Here is a 17,288-nt window from a genome sequence, read left to right as displayed (position 1 = left end):
TCTTTGTGTATGGTTCCCTCTTCATCCCTTTGTAGATGAGCTCTGGGGACCAGGACCCTAAAAAGATGGCTCTTCTAGTGTCAGCCTCAGGAGTCTGTTCACAAGGAAATGCTGCTGGTGGCACAGACCCTGTCCCCTGGGTTCTGCATCAGACTGGCTTAAGAGAACAAGGGCAGAGTCCTCCCCCATGAGCCTGCTTTGAGCCCCCGGGACACTGCTGAGCTTCAGTATCATCTGTCATATTTGCTCCTAGGCGTCTGTCTCAAGCCACACAGGCCATCAAAACCACTGGGGTATTTGGAAAAAGGTTCTACAGATTCACACTCAGACCTGAATGAGAATCTCCAGAGCTGATGCCCAAGGAGCAGTGTAAACAAGCACTCCTAGACACTCCAGGCACACAAGTTGTGAACTACTCTCAGGTGACATGGTGGCAGAGCAGTGTGCCACGCTACACCCCATCAGTGCCAGTGCAGCCAGAGACATGGGGCTGGGGAGATGTTGAATCAGCCCTGCAGAAACATCCCAGGCACTCAGGACAGATTGGTGCAGTTATCCTATACCTTACCTTGGCACAGGTTAAAAGGCTAACCTAAGAAGTCTTTTTGATATGTTACTGCTAGGTTTCTGAAAGGGACAGAATTATATAGCACTTGAAATGTGGTTATTTAAAATTTGAGACTTGCAGAGATCCTGTATCCATGATTTTCTTCATGCAAAACCAGCATCTGTCAGATACTGTCATCTCTGTGGCACAGGAGCTTGCTCGCCACTTTCCCAAGTAGAAGCCCACTGACCAAGTCCTACTTGTAGGCAGTAAGCCGTCCAGGGCCCAGCCGTGCCTGGTCTCTGTCCTTCCCTCTGCTTGTCCCATTGCTACACGAGTCCCACAGAACTGCCGAGAGCTGGCTTCTACAGTTCTGCACACCCATTTCAGATTTGTCTCTTCACAGTGTTGTCATGTAGGAGTTTCTGAGTTAAGGTAATGGCAAGTGAGACCAAAGGATGCCAGGGATGAAATGATGGCATGGAAAACTAGCCCAAGCCAGAGACTCTTGGGAAGTCACCAACGGGTTTAATACAAATTGATGTCCCCTACAATAGCACATAAAAGTGCTTATGATGTGACCACATGAAAATAAATGCCAGGGCTGGGGGTATAGCTCAGCACTGCCTAGCACTGCCAAGGCCCTGCCTGGGTTTCATTCCCAGCACAGCAAAAATAAATAATAAGTAATCACACTTCCAAGTTACGATTTCTCTCATTGCTTCTTGGGTTTACAACACCCATTCTTTAAGGTTTTTTTTCCTGGTGCACAGATGTATTCCCTCAGCCACTGTGACACTGAGCAATTTCAGTAACACTGGGTATTTCTGAGCATCCAAAGGGTTGAAGTTTGCCAAGCATTTTCTTCACCCCTGCTGCCCCTGATAAACCTGTACAGGTGCACTGGGTTATAGTTTCATCCTCCTCTGGGTAAAACCAGTCCAAATTAGGCTGAAACTCTAAATGGATGTTTTGTTTTGTTAATTAAGAAAGCAAGCTATGTGTATCACACACCTTTCTCCTTCCTCCCCTTCAGACATTCCAAACTGCCCATTTCACACCCGAACTGCCCATTCCACATACACATACATATTTTTTTTCTGATTATCAAGCAAGTGGAAAAAAAAAAAAAAAAAAAAGAGAAAATCTCAGTAACTAAACACTTGTCCAAGAGGGACATTGGGAATATTAAACGTGACTTTAGTCCAGGTTAGTAGGCATTCTTTGAAGGTACAGGTAGGTCTCAGGCAGCCCACTCCACCCCATGTTCCTAAGGCTGGTCCAACTCGTCTCCTCTATCCCCTGCAGAAATGTGTACAGCTTCAAAAATGCATGAGACCCAGAAAACTACACGAGGCTAAAGCACTCCCCAAGACTCTGGAAGGGTCTAGGTATTCATTTGATAAATAATTGAGCATCTGCTCTGCACCAGTGTGATATAAACATGTGATTCGTGGGCTCAGAGCCTATAGCCTTCCAAGAGAGGCTTTACCTTAACAAACACACAACTATGTTGTCTTGGCCATTGAAAAAAATGCCAGGAAGGAAAATAAGGTTGACCTAACACAGAGGCCAGGGGGCTAAGACAGGAAGGGTTTGAGGCGAAAAGCAAGAGGCACTGCATTCCAAACATAAAAGGTACAAGAGTGGGGGGAAATTAGGTTGGCAAGACGAAATGGAGCCACATTATGAAATTGGGTCTCACCCTGGGCGCACTTGGGAACAAGATGGTTGCTGTCCAGGAAGACCAGTGAGGAGCTAATCACCAAATCTAGGGTGGAGAGGAGCATAGCCCCGCACAAGGTGGGGCTAGGGGAATTGAAGCAGACAGGTCCCAGAGATGCAGAGACAGAACTGAAAGATGATGTTCGAAGGCACCAGGCTCTAACAGTTGCTTCAAAGGGAGCGGCAAGTCTTGGTGTTTGGGCTACAGTAAAAGTATCTAGGGATTGGCGCTCTCCTTTAAGTGGATATAAAACGCTTATGAACTCGATTCATACAGGCAGTCAGAGTCTGTCTAAAAGTGCTCTTATTAAAAACGACCTGGCACCTTCAACAAAGAAATAATCTCTCTATAAAACTTTGCAGGACAAATTATTGGATTCTAAATTATACCTAATTCATAAAAATGAAGTGGGACATACTACCCATAGAAATGACTGTACTACAATTTTCGTGAGACTGCAATGAGTAGAAATTTTTTTCCAAGACACACAAAGAATCCAAGAATTGGAAATCTCACTGGCATGATCCCTTGAAATAATTCAAATCAGCAAATTCATCTCAACAAACACTATGGCTTCACTAAGTGAAGATGGTATACGTACTATAAAACTGTGTGTTTAGGGGAAAAGCCTTAACAGTGATTGAAGATTAACTCAAACAGGAATTTATTACCTCTCTGAACAGAAACCATACACTGAGACACTGGGTGATTAAGCAGAACCCACTCATTGCTTTCCTTATTGTAGTACACGTTTAAATTAGACCAGCTGACTGAAAATATAACTAAACTAAAGATGCCTTCTGTGTTCAGAGAAAATTATTCCCTGTCCACGGAGGGCAGTCTATCTAGTCGCAGGCAAAAGCATCTCTGCCTGTTCCCCGACCCCCACCCCTGGTTGGGAGCAGGACAGCAAGGTGTCTGCACACTTTTGAAACTGCTTTCTGGTATCTAATATAAAGAAATCCACAATGAAAGAGATTTTTTTCCCAAATTTCTTTATTTTAAACTCATTGAAAGAAATAAAATTATATTTAAAAAAATAGAGTATTCTCACAAACTGAAAGCCAGGAACAAAAGAACAAGTTGGTAGTTTTTCCTGAGAGGCAGATCTAATTAGCTGTAGAATGGACTTTCTCTTTCCTAGCTTTTGTCAAACAAACAAAAAAAATTATTTTTCCTATTTCTAAGGCATCAAAAGCACTCTGAATGCTACAACAGGTTGTTCAGGTACAAAGTTTCAGCCCTCTAACAGGGATTAAGAAACATCAAAGGCTGTTATAATTTCCTTTCTTTTAATATCAAATTGTACATACTTCTACTTTTTACATAAATTTGAGAATGTCACACTTATGACCCAAATTTCAAAAATCTGGTCATATTTTAGTAAAATCTTACTACTACTTAGTAAGAATGTCCAAAGTATCTGAGCTGGCATCCCAGTGCTGAAAGGGGCCAGACATAGGAATAGCTGATCTGCTCAAATGCTGCCAAACAGTCAAAAAGCACCCATCCCAGGAGACTCAGATCAGCTAGAAATTTCTACTACGGCCTAATTCCTAACCACTAGACCTGCCCACAAAGCAGATCAAATCCTAATGGTTCATAAGTAACACACAGAAGTTACAAAAGTCACTTTTTAATTCCCAAAGCTCTAAACTTAAGTCATTTCCCACACTTAGTTCCCCTCATTTTTATACTGGGAAATCTATCAAACTAAAAACTTCTTTTCTTGACTTCAGTAAGATAGTCAAGACAATTGTTAGCATTTTAATTCTATGCATAATTGCTTGTGTTAAAAGTTTTGATTTGCACAGGTAGTAAGTTTGAATCAGTTTTTTCAGAAGTTCCAGTCTTATGTTCTGATTTGAAATATTGAGTACACACTCCAGATGATTTTCCCACAGCTTGTTTTTTAAGATAGTTTATTCACAATTTGTAACCACAAATTCCCTGGGGACATTCATTTCTGAATTTTTTAAAGTAGGGGAGTAAAATGTCTGTAACACCTATTATAGGTGTTTAAAGATTCAAGGGACCTAAACTGTATTTCTAATTAATTATATAACATCAATCAGCTTTTAAAGATTCAGTTGGATTCTGTGGGTACATCCTCATTAGTTACTCCAAACACCTATCAACCTTTATGAGTAGATCAATATTCCAAAGTAAACTGGTGATGGACCCTAAGGGAGGGGAAAATTTTTTTTTAAATCCCCTTCCTGCCCTACCCTGTTTCCTGGTTCTGTAGGGTTAAACAGCCCTCCTGGGAAGCATCTTGAACAACACTGGGTTCCTGTCTTATGTGTAGGAGGACCTCGTGGCCCCAAGTGGCTTTGCTAAGTTGCACAGCCCTATAAAGTCTTCTGCCCAGGAGAACAGCACAGTCAGCACTCTTCCACCAAACCCAGGGCACAACTTGAGTTATAGTCTGGTTACATTATCCCAAGTCCTAGCAGGAAACAGCAATTGGCCAGAAATGACCATGTTCAAATAAGATACCTGGTAACACAAACTTTAATCAGATATGACTCATGTCTAGACACCATCCCAGGCACAACATAACACACAGAAGCCAAACAAATCTGAGCTAGAATTGTGCTTTTAAAAAAACAGAAGAAAAAGAAAAAATGGTTAAAGACAATCTAAGCTATCAACATTGATATAAGGCAGACTCTAGAGATGCCCTATATTAGTAATTGCCATTTTTTAGTCTCAACAAAAATGTCAATATCCTGAGTTTTATCAGCATTTTCTTTCTAAAATAATTTATGGAACATAAAAGCATACAAAGAATAAACAGAAGTAGTGGTACATAAAGTCTAGAAGAAGAGCCCACTAACTAGAAAAAAAAATATCACAAAAACAATATAAAAAGATGTATTTAAGTGAAATAAATTAAAGGTTAAAACCTTATACTTTCAAGTTTTCTTAGACTGTTACTTTGGGAGATGGCATAGAGTTGATACATTTTTCTAATAATCATGTGGTTAAGATCAAATACCAAAATGTTCTTTCACAAAAATGTTTTTGCCTTTAAAAATCATGGCCCTATGGCAGTTATTTTCAAAACAGAAGAAACTAACAGCTAAACCAATATTCCAAATCCTAATCAGAAGCTTGTCATCAAACTTTAAGACTTACTTGGCTATCATAAAAGTATCTCTCTTCCCACCCCCACCCCCACAAAAAAAAAAGCTACTAGCATCTGCAGAAACTGAAATTTTGGTACACAAGTGAGATTTTTTTTTTTTAGGACACAAACAATATCTAATAACTCAAATATATCCCCAAAGCATAATTCTAATATGCTATACTTTTACTTTTTTCAAAATCTGCTTCCTAACCATCATATGTATTTTTAAGCCAATTTGTTGCATAGTGCCTTTAAGGTGATGAGGTTTTTTTTACTCAACCTGACATCACTATTCAAAAACCTGTACTTTGGGGGGGGAAACAGTACTAATTGTTAAAACAAGGTTTATGCTGTACATAAAATCATTCCAAATTACAGTGATTGATTTCTATAGCTCCAGATTTATAACATACAATTTAGGATAAAAACACAAATAGATGGAATCCCAATTTTTCTTAATCCAATTAATCATAAAACCAAGTACCTCTGCATGACCTGCCAGTTTCTCATTTCTTTTGCCAATCTAAAAAAGAAGCATTTCTGGGGAAGTCAGGATTTACATTAAGAACATCGAGGTCCAAGATATACATATTTTTTTAACCATATACCTTAAAATTTTTTGTTTTTTGATCCCCACAAAAATCTGTATCATTCAAAACCAGATATTTAAATTACATGGCTAATCAACTCTTCAGTGCTGATCCTAGAAAATAACATCCAATGGATCTTTGAATAATGGAATAAGACAACATTGAGCCATTGATATGAGTGGTGCACGTTGTCACACCTTTAACGGTTCAAGCCACAGTTTATGAAGTCTGGAAAGGGTAAGGTCTACTGTCCTGTGTTCTCAGAATTTGTTGTCGTATTTTCAGTGCTAATGGGCTGCACGTTGTCTGCAAGGTTGTGTGCATGCTCAAGAAACAAATCTTTCAGTACACTTAATTCCTTTGTCAGCAATTTAATTTTAGCTTCCAACCGTTCATTCTCTTCTTTGAGCTGATTCACTCTTTGCAGTGTATCTTGGGCTTTCTGTTTGCTTTTCAATCGGCTCTTTTTCACAGCCATGTTGTTCCTTTCTCTGCGTTGACGATATTCGTCGCTATTTCGATCCATGGGTGAACTCTTTTTGCTTTGCTTGCTTGGAGGCACAGCTTTGCCTCCTCCCCCAGGGCCAGCAGGGACCAGCTGAGGAACCTGCTGCAAGCCACTGGCATGTGCCTGAGTATGAATAACACTTATTCCATTCACCCCTGGAGTACTGTTTTGCTGTGATGTCTTGCTCATTTGGGCACTCTCTCTTGCCAACACAGAACAGATAGAAATGAGAGCCAGGTGATCAATGGTCTCCACAGTAAACTGCCAAAAAAATCTTCACATGTACCTAGTTAAAAAGAAAATAAAATGTGTAAAATATTTGAAATAACAGGATCAAATGAAATTAAATCTGCATGTAACTAACACAGCAGGCCAACATTAATTATTCTGAGAAAAGTCTACAGCAACTGCCAACATTTAATTTAGAAAGGTGAGTTAGTACAGAAGCACCATAAAAGTGAACCAGCCCATCTGAATCCCTAAGGTACTGCCCCATCTGTGATATCAAAAAAAAAAAAAAAAAAAGAAGAAAAAAAGGGTGAGAGGAGGAAAAAGCCAGGCACTGTGGCACTTGCCTATAATCCCAGTTACTCAAAGGGCTGATACAGGAGGATTTGCAAGCTTGAGATCAGCCTGGGCAACTTAGACCTTCTCAAAATAAAAAGGGCTGGGGATGTAGCTTAGTGGTACAGTGCATGCCTAGCAAGCCTAGGGCTCTGGGTTCAATCCCCAGAACCACCAAAAAAAAAAGGCAGGAGGAGAAAAAAAATAAGAGAATACCATTAATTAGTTCATGTGAAGTATATTTTAACTAATAGCACTTGATAATCTGCCAGGAGAAATTTGAGATATTTGGGTTAACCATGGAAAAGTCAAGTTCAAATATGGTAGAAGAGACACCTGCAATGAAAAGGGAAAAAAGTTTAAATTATGGGTCAAGTCAAAATAGGGAGTGCCCAGTCTCCAATATTTATGAAGAATATTATGCTACGATCTTTTGCATGTTCCTTAATATGTAGCCAGTGAGTCATCAAGAAGTTGACTTTTCTCCCCAGCTACAGAGTGTCTGAAAAGGTGTTTTTGCTTCTTTATTTACTGAGCTAGTTTCTTGGATTTAGGAACTCTGAGATAACAAATATGCTCTCCCATTCCACCATGCTTCTAATTGTTTTTTCTTCCTGATATAATTAATAAAACATCTAAACACACTCAATCTGAAACCACAAGGAAAGAAACAAAAGCCCTGGGACTCAGGCTGGACAAAGGACTGAACATCTGCAGTGCCAGCACCCATTTCTGAGTGAGCCTAGAGAACATGCCAGTTCTGAAGCTGTGGTGCTGCCCATAGAAATGAAGTCAGTTTCAAAAACTCCTCAGATTTGATTACTAGGAACCCAACTAAGTTTGTACAGTTGCCTGGAGAAGTATTAAAAGCACACCTATGCTATCATCATGACAAAGCTAAGTGAACCATCCACCAAGAAGTCATAGCTCTTGGAAATTCAGAAAGCAGTGGTAAGAACCATAAAACTATCCTATTCTCTTCATAAAACTGCTAAGACTACATCAGTGGGGGAAAAAAAATCTGGAGTCAGTATTGTGAAATGCCCCTTTTGAATCATTTAAGAAAAATTCACTGAGGCTAGCTGCACCATGGTACACACCTGTAATCCCAGCTAGTGGGGAGACTGAGGCAGGAGGATCACAAGTTTGAGATCACCCTGGACAACTTAGCAAAACTCTCAAAATAAAACGCAAAGGCTGGGTACAGTTCAGAGATAGAGTGCTTGCCTAGCCATGTGTGAGGCTCTGGATTCCATCCCCAGAACCACAAAACAAAACAAAAAACTTTGCTGTAAAAGGTCCATACATTACTACTGTTAATTATTTCAAAAGCCACAGCGTCTGCCCTGAGCTACTGGGTTATCTGTTCTCACTCCAGCACTAGGCAGGATAGAAAGCTTCCTTTCAAGCTAGATGGACAGCTACTCCAAGTCTATTTTCAGTAATGGACATTTCATAATTTCCCTTGAAAAATTTATATGGCCTAATTTTTCTTCCAGTTAAAAAGTGGGTGTTCAGTATTAATTGGAGTCACTTTAGCTGCCATTTAAAAATACTGCTTATCTAATAGATATAAAGTGTTTTAACCAATTTTAAGAACTTGTTTAATGTAACACCTCTTCTGGGACTGTCTTAATTATGATCAAATTTATCTTAATTATTTACTTTTTAAATTTTTCTTGTATATTCTTAAGTCTTTAAAGCTAATCTCTACAGTCATTTTAGTCAAGCTCAGAGATAGCAATACCCCAAAAACATACAGGCAAGAAGCCAGGTCAAATCTCATCTCGGCTCTGGCTCCTTCCATTTCACCTTAGGCCTAGGTAGCCTTTCTGTTCCGTGGGCTTCAGTCTACACACACACACACACACACACACACACACACACACACCAACCCCCTGGCACCTGAGGGACATGACATGCTAAGACGCCTTCCAACTAACAAAACACTGTGAACTGCATTCCAACTAACAAAACACTATGAACTGCATTCACGAACAACTCTTATCCATTACGGGCTCCCAACTCAGTAATGTGCATGTTTCGGTACCCAAAGATACAGGAATGGGGAAGGGCTCTTTTACTTCAGCCTGACTCATCTTGCCAAGGTACTAGACTGAACAAAGTAGGTGAGCCCTTTGGCTTGAAAAACAATGAATATTCACTGAAATTACAAACAGGCAAAAAGGAAAATAAAAAGCACTCCACGATTGTTTAAAAAAAAAAAATCATAGGCAAGCCAAGAAAGTAACTCCTAAAGAGAAAATTAAACAAGTAAAAGGGATCAAAGAGCTAAGTGATCTAAAAGACAACTTCAAAAGATTATCAATTGTTTTTTACACTAAACATTTACTGATTTGTTTCTTCCACATTTACTGAAAAACAAAAATTAGAAAAGCAAAGAAAAAAATTAGTTTATTTCAAATCTGGATAATTCAAATCTAAATGAAAGTCTGGCTCCTATGTGGACAAATACTACTCCAAAGTTCAGTCTACAGGAAGCAGGGTGGGGCTTGTTTCCTTGAATGTGAATCAGTCAAATAGGAAGCAAAAGGAAAGCTGAAAGCAGTAGTTTTTTAAGTGTGGTCCCTAGACCAGCATCATCATCATTTAAGTACATTTCAGAAATGTAGTCAGGCACAATAGGGCAGGCCTGTAATCTCAGCAACTCAGGAGGCTGACGCAGAAGAATGGGAAATTCTGAGCCAGTCTCAACAACTTAGAGGTGACCCTCAGCAACTTAGAGAGGCCCTGTCTTGGAATTTTAAAAAATAATAAAAAGGACTGTTGATATAGCTCAGTGGTAAAGTGCCCTAGGTTCAATCCCCAGGACCAAGAACAAACAAAATCGAAAGTAAATTATTAGGTTGCCCCTGACCTCTGAATTCATTCTGGGTACAGAACTGCACAATCGTGTTTGTTTCAAGGGCACCTCCAAGTGATTTTTGGTGATACTGAAGTTTGAGAGCCCTTGTTATAGACAGATAAACAACAGATCTTAAGAATGTTGGTCCAAATGAGTAAAAGATTTTTCAAATTTGAATTTCTTAATTCAATTAATGTTCATTCAAATCAGTAACACACTGAAAGCTTGGACTGTCAGAAATAATAACTTTTCTAAAGCTTCAACGAAGAATTTTCCTAGCTCTTCTGTCACTTTTTTTCATATACCTAGATCCTAGTCCTCCCAAATAAATTTTTCATTCAATTTCCTTATTGAAGGTCCATTCTTCAAAGAAGCTTCTCCCTTGACCCAAATCTCTTCAATCATTGGGATCTGACAATTCTACCTAAAACAAAGACAGAAGAAAAAATCTCACATCTACCATTACTCTCCATCCCAATACCACAGAAATTACCTCAAGGTGACATCATCTCTCAGGGGCACTAGTCTCTGATTTAGCAGCATTCCCTCCAACCACTGTCTCTAGAGCAATCTAACACTCAAACCTGAGTGCATCACACCCTCCTGTTGAAAATTTGTGTCTCCAGACTACAGGATCAAAACTCAAGGTCCTAACCCTTTCTCCAGCCCCTGTTCCCTTATGCTTGACTCAACCACATGAAACCACTGTGAGTCTCCTCAATGGTCTGTTTTCTCTTCATGTTTCTATCCAATTGTTCCCCTAGTTTCTTTGTCAACTCCAGCTCTATTATGGGTCTCTCTGTAGACTAAGTTAGAGGCAGAGCTCTGTTTATCTTCACATGATAGCATCAATGCAGGGTCTGGGAAAGAGAGGGCATCCCTCAGGGAGTACATAAGTGGTCTACTGGGGTATGAGAAGAAAATGTACATATGTTTTTTGTAATGTCATCTTTTAAACCTACTTATGATTAACAACATACTAATTGTCTACAAATGTACACGTATCAAAGAGTTCATGCTCAATTTTTTTTTTTTTTTTAATTGACAGGGCTGGGAAGTCAAAAAGGTAGAAGACCAATGTAGCTACCAGTATAAGAATCCATGCAACCATCACTGCCAGGGGTAACCTGGAATTGTGGTCACCAGTAGTTATTATTAACTGGGTGAGGCAATTTAGACAATAAAACCAAATTCAACCCCATGGGGTCCTATGCATCCTTCTCAGGGGCTCACCAGGTACCATTTAATTCCAAGGATAAACCACCTTCCCAAGAGCACAGAGTCCTGCTGACAATCATGATGTGTGTTCTTGAGAACTTAAAGGATATTCTGTAGGAATAAATGAAGTTTTGTTCCCGCCTATTCTTTTTTAGGAAGGTAATGAAAATAATTGTCAAGTGTGGCCACCAGAAACAGGAAAGAAGAAACTGAAATATTCTTCAGCTCACTAGCATCCTGTAATTAAACTTTGTTTACAGTTTTTCTAGAAACAGAGGACTAACTTCAAGAATAGCTTATCCCAAATACTATTCAACTGATAATACCTGATCAGATCTTTAAAGAAAACAAACAAAACAAACAAACAAACAAAGGCTTTTATAGCTGAGAATAGGGGAGGTGGGCTGCTCAGTGATAGAGGAACTGCCCAGTAGGTCCAATCTCCAGCTTTCCAATAACAACAACAAAAGAACTTCTAGATGAAAATTTCTTAGTAAACCAAACCCTTATGGAATTTTATTTTGAAATTTTCTTTGGGAATCACATTTCTTTGAGAGAGTGAGTTCTGCATTAAATGATAACATATTCAAGTAAGGATTCAAGTGAGTATAAACTCTCAATTCTTGTGGAACCCACTAATATTAAAATCTTTCTAAAATGTTTTGACACATTTTACAATGTCAGATTACAATATAATTCTCAAACAAGAAGAAAGCCACATACTTCAATCTCTGAAGACCAGAAACATAAACGCTTACCTGGAAAAAGTGACCATCCCTCCCCTCAGATGCATTCCCATCCTTTCCATCTAGACACTTCTGCGGGCTATTTTCCTGTGTTCCCTCCAATCACGCTAAAGGACTTCATGGCTTGCCCCTTTTGTAGTCAACTCCTGGCATCGTACGTTCATCTAAATGATGTCCCACTGTGAACTGCAGGACAAAGATCTCCACAAACAAGCAAAACGTTCTTTCTGTAAAGCCTTGTATTTAAAAAAAATAAAAATTTAAAAAAAACCTACTACTTTTCCTATGATATCACTCTACTAACTTGTATAGAGAGTTCTGGACCAACCCAAACTCAGCGGTTTTAGAGCGACAGGAAATGTCCTATGTGGCACTAAACTAAGATACGGTCCACCTTCTGCTATTCTGGGAACACCCTTCATCCCCAGGGGCCAATACGAGCCTGGCATGTCACGCTGCACGTTTCACAAACAGAAGGCCGGGTTTTGGAAGGGGGCACACCTCGTCCTCCATCCTGTCCCCGGCCGGCAGCAAGGGGCGCCCTGGGGAGCGCGGGGGTCGGCGGGTGGCGCCGCGGCGCTGGGCCGTGGCCAGGGATGAGCTCAGTCCGCCGGGTGTTGCCGGCAGGTTGCATCAGACGCCGCGCTGGGCCCCCGCCCGCGCTTCGAGTCACAAGGGGCCTTCCGGGCCAACCGGCTGCCTCAGGCCGGGCCAGGCCGGGTCTCCTTGGGCCGGGCCCGCGCCCACGCAAGCGGCCGGCTCCGCCGCGGCCTCCTCCTCAGTGCCCGCCCGTTCGCGGCCTCCTTACCTGCGCCTCCAGCCCGCCCGCCCCCAGGCGGCCTCCACTCTTGAGCAGCCCCGAGCGGCGCTGCCCGACCCGACCCAGGCCTCACAGCCCGCGAGTCAGCTAGGAGGAGCGACGGTTACGAAACCGGCAGCCTCCGCCCGTTCCGCTGCCGCGGCCACCGGCTTCCCCTCCTCGCCCGGACCGCGCGCGCTGCCGCGGCCGCCACAACCAATGGGAGCGCCGGCCTGCGGGCGACGCACTCTCCTCTCCGGACGGGCAGAACCGCCAGCCAATCACGGGTCGCCTGACTACGGGAGGCGGGCCCGAGGCGGAGGCGTTGGCCACCTCGCGGCAGAGGGGGCGGGTGTGGCGGGAGCAGGCGGTGGCTTGTCTCGCCGCTTGCGGTCCTGCAGCTGTTTTCGCTGGGAGGCGGCGGCCCGAGCGGTGGGCGACCAGTGGTCAGGAAAATGCTCACCAAGTCGGAGATTAGAAGAGCCCTCACCTGTGAGAGCCATACCTTGCCTCTGGAAAACTGCATTTTCTGAGGCGGATTTTTGACTGACGGATTTCTGTTTTGGTTTCACCACGTCCTCTGGGAGTCCCTCCGCGTCCCCTCATGGTTTCCCAGAACGCCCTTCTGGACTCGCCTCCTAGGCCTGGGGATGCCCCACGCCCTTCAGTCTGCGACCCGCGACCATGTGATCAAGACTGGAGGGAAGCCATGGACATTTACGTTTCCGAAGGCAACTGCAGACTTTGTGTTTTGAAGAAACGAGCGAAGCAAACTTTTGCCAAAGTCAGATTAGTGTTGATGTCACATTCGTGAGAACTGCAAGCTGTGAATCGTTGTTAGGGTGAAATGAATTTCCAAAATTGATTCCCTTGTCCTGTCTTCCAGGTGAGCTGGTGGAAGACGTGATCAAATGAATAGCAATCCAGTTTAATTTATCTAAGACAATTCACAGGAGGATCTGAAAGCGTTTTTTAAAATCAGGAAGCAGCAGCTCTGGGTGGAGGGCAGAGCCCTCCTGATAGGTTTGATTGCTTCCTCTTTAGCAACTCTTATCGTTCAAAAAATAGTCGCTTTGAAAGAGGAAATGTTTCTTCACCCAGGACCAACTCTGCATAAGATTGTTTCGAGGAATCACTAAGAGATGATAAAACACCTGCAGAAAAGAAAAATAAAAAGTAAATAAAAGGGGCTGCAATTAGTGAACTATAACCATAGATTCATACTTGGGCAAATAACAATGTCATCAAAATCAGTATCTCTTTCACTTTGGCTCTTGGTGTTCTGAGCCAAAATTTCAAGATTTTAGCATTATTGGGGTTGGGGAGATAGCTCAGTCGGTAGAGTGCTTGCCTTGTAAGCGTAAGGCCCTGGGTTCCATCCCCAGCACCCAAAATAAAAAAATAAAAAAAATTTAAAAAAAATTAAAAAAAAAGATTTTAGCATTATTAAAATTGGACAATGTTTTATTACTCACTAAATCCTAATTTTACCCTGAACATTCCCTAATCATTTAAAAGTTATATAGGAAAAAAAAACTGTATAGGTATATTCAGTTATCTTCTGGTTAGATATCCACTCTGCCAAGCTGCTCCAGTATTCTGTGTCTGTCTGGGCAGGCCTTCTCCCACACCCAGCAGTTACAGCCAGTGCCCAGGAGATGGGTATTTATTTCCTTTTCAGTTGGTAGCTGATAATTCTTTTTTTCTACTCCATTTACAAACATTTATTTGGTACCAACTATGCTGAAGTTTGGTTAAGTGCTGCAAATTCAGCCGTGAACAAGGCTAACAGTCATTGCCTACGTGAAGCTTACACTCAGAGCTAAGGAAAGAGACATTCAGTAATTATAGCATTTTTCAATTACCATTCTTACAGATACTACAAGAAATAAGTACAAGATGCTGTGAGGGTTTATAAAAAGGGATCCAGTCCTGATCTGATGGGTCAGGAAGGCCTGAAAAATAATAGGATTCGGCTAGGTGGCACAAATGAAGTGGACGTGCCAGTTAGAGGGAATGTCTTGTCTGCAGGCCCTATGGTGCGAGAAATTTAAGGACAAAGTAGCTGAAGTGAAGGACCCCAATACAGACTAGTTACATACACAGGGCCATGTGGACCCAAGAAGTGTCTTGATTTTTACCCTAAGAGATGGGCACCATAAGGAAATGAGAGCCTGGTGGAAGCTCTGTCTCTGGGTTTAGGAGAGGCACCACATTACTTTCCATCACAGTAAAGGAAAAATGTCCTGTGTATATCTCTTACCTCACTAATGTCCAAAACATATTCTGTAAATCCAAAGAATTTGTAAACAAGTAGTTTATTGAAATCCCCTTCATGCTTAGTATGTGTGAGGTCCTGGGTTCAATCCCCAGCCCCACAATAAATAAATACATAAATAAATAAATATCCCTTCCAGAAGATTTGAGAAGTAGGAGTTCCTGTTAATTGAATAATCTAGTTACCTGTCAACTACTATGATTAACTATATTAGTTACCTAAGAGGTATGAGGTGTGGACTCCATTATCCATCTGTTCTATCCACAGCCTCACCTCCTATTGAATATGTGACCATGGGCAAATTACTTAACCTCTCTGTCATCTGTAAATGGGGATGACAACAGTATTACTGTAAGGATTAATGTATGTTAGACCCCTGGAACAGTGCCTGCCTAGTACATGGTAGGAGCTCAAAACTATTAATCATTATTATTACCATGATACCCATACATGAATTATAAACAGATTTTATCTGAGGAATTATAATAGGTTAAAACACACTTCAAAACTAGGTCAAGCTATAATATCACTTTGATGATTCAAGCACTGAAATACACATAATATTGAAGGGTATAAATGTCCAGTCTATGTTGTATCCCATAAGGTAATTTTTTAGAGTAGTATCCCTAGTTATGACATTTTCGTTTCCAAAAAGTAAGAGTTGAGGAAAATTTTAATAATTTGAAATCTCTTATTTGAAAGCAAGATCAGTAGATATTTACCATGCAAACTTAAATAAATTAATATGTATTTGGAAAGTTTCTGAAAATTAATAAAACAAATTAGTCACCTTTGACAGGAGGTCTGGTTCATATCTGTAATATTTTGGGAAAGTTTAGAGAAATGTCTGCCAGAGGTTGAATCTTAGTAGATATTTATTTGGGTGTATTAAAAATAATACAATAGTAATTATCCATCATTCTGCATTGGTCAGGGCTCCTTTGATTGGAAGTAAGTGAAAACCATCCCTGACCAGCCTTAGCATAAGAAAGAACTTATGTTAAAGCTTTCCTCATGAAATAATGAGATCATGTCAAAGCCAGGACTAACAACTCAGAGATACATGTATGTACACATGCCTATTGACTTCATTATTCTTTCTGCTTGCACACAAATTTTCTTCACATGGCCATCGATAACCTCAGTGTTCACAGTTTCAGTCTCCCTTTTTAAGTTCCTGTTCCAAAAGTGCTAGTCAAGGATTCTAGGATTGGCCCAGGTGGATCAAGTGCTCATCCCTGAATGATCAAATAGTCAGGAGCAGGTCAAAAGGTACTAACATGGCTACTTTGAGGGGGATGACAGAGGCAGTTCTTAGAGGAAATAGGAGTGCTGAGGCCACAAACCCATAAATATCTACTTCAAACGGCAAATCACTCTGGTGGAAGCCTTAGTCATTCTGGCCGACTGATTTGTTGTTTCTTGTGTGATGTGATCCCCATCCTTGAAGGCAAAATTTGAACCTCCAGTTTCAACTCTGGAAGCAATATTTGGAATCCTAACAGTTAAGATACCAAATGGTTGTCTTAGAACATCTCTAAATTTATGTGAGTCCTATGCATTAATTAGCAAATTCTAACCTAGTCCAAACTTGAACAGTTAAATTATTATGAATTCCATTATAAAACACTTTTTCAGATATCAGATGTCATTTTCCTGCAAAATATCATAGACTTGTGGCTTAAATGACAAATTGATTTCTTGCAGTATGGAGACTGGGAAACCTAGCATCAAGGAGTCAGCAAGGCAGGTTTCATTTTAAGACCTTTCCTTTTGATTGGCAGCTGCAATCTCCCTCTTTGAGCTCTTGTTGTGGGGGTGGTAATAAGATGTCAGAGAGCAAGTTTTCTGGGCACAAACCTATCATGAAGGCCCCATCTTCACAACCTCATCAAACCCTAATTAACCTCCCAAAGACCCCACCTCCAAATGCCATCACACTGCAGGTTAGGGCTTCAACATGCAAATTTGGGTGAAAATAAACATTCGGTTCATAACAGCATGTCAAGGGGTCACAGGAACCAAATGAAAGAGCCCCCAATCCCCAAGCTGGAATGATTTGAATGGAAAAATAAATAATGCAGTATTAGATTATAACACAAAGTATAAATAAATATCCACGAGCTCATACATATATGAGTAAATGATTTTTTAAAATATTTTTCTGGTTGTTGATGGACCTTTATTTTTATCTATTTATTTACATGTGGTGCCGAGAATCAAACCCAGTGCCCCACACGTGCTAGGTAAGAGTGCTACCACTGAGCCACAAATCCAGCCTACTGAATAAATGATTTAGTAAATACATAAATG

The 17,288-nt window shown here is 40.9% G+C and overlaps 1 protein-coding gene across 7 annotated transcripts; it reads right to left on the bottom strand.

The window, feature by feature from the left end:
* Positions 1-5,134: 5,134 nt before the first annotated feature.
* On the bottom strand, positions 5,135-13,223 carry Cebpg (CCAAT enhancer binding protein gamma). Of its 7 annotated transcripts, none has more exons than XM_047529403.1 (3): positions 12,707-12,897; positions 11,911-12,134; positions 5,135-6,790 (listed from the first exon to the last, which is right to left on the bottom strand). In XM_047529403.1, exon 3 carries the CDS (start codon positions 6,691-6,693, stop codon positions 6,241-6,243), a length of 453 nt encoding a protein of 150 aa, XP_047385359.1. In that variant the 5' UTR covers positions 6,694-6,790; positions 11,911-12,134; positions 12,707-12,897; the 3' UTR covers positions 5,135-6,240. The 7 variants fall into 7 exon arrangements, with proteins under 7 accessions (XP_047385359.1, XP_047385360.1, XP_047385364.1 ...); XM_047529404.1 differs by having other exon boundaries at positions 11,911-12,099; XM_047529408.1 differs by lacking the exons at positions 11,911-12,134; positions 12,707-12,897 and adding an exon at positions 13,203-13,223.
* Between the last annotated feature and the right edge of the window lie 4,065 nt (positions 13,224-17,288).

Source organism: Sciurus carolinensis, chromosome 16, assembly GCF_902686445.1.
Source record: "Sciurus carolinensis chromosome 16, mSciCar1.2, whole genome shotgun sequence".
Lineage (NCBI taxonomy): Eukaryota > Metazoa > Chordata > Mammalia > Rodentia > Sciuridae > Sciurus > Sciurus carolinensis.
This window is presented reverse-complemented; position numbering and strand designations above follow the sequence as displayed.

What these genes read in the sequence shown, in the direction of transcription:
- Cebpg (XM_047529408.1), bottom strand. Translation starts at nt 6,693, where the DNA reads ATGAGCAAGACATCACAGCAAAACAGTACTCCAGGGGTGAATGGAATA.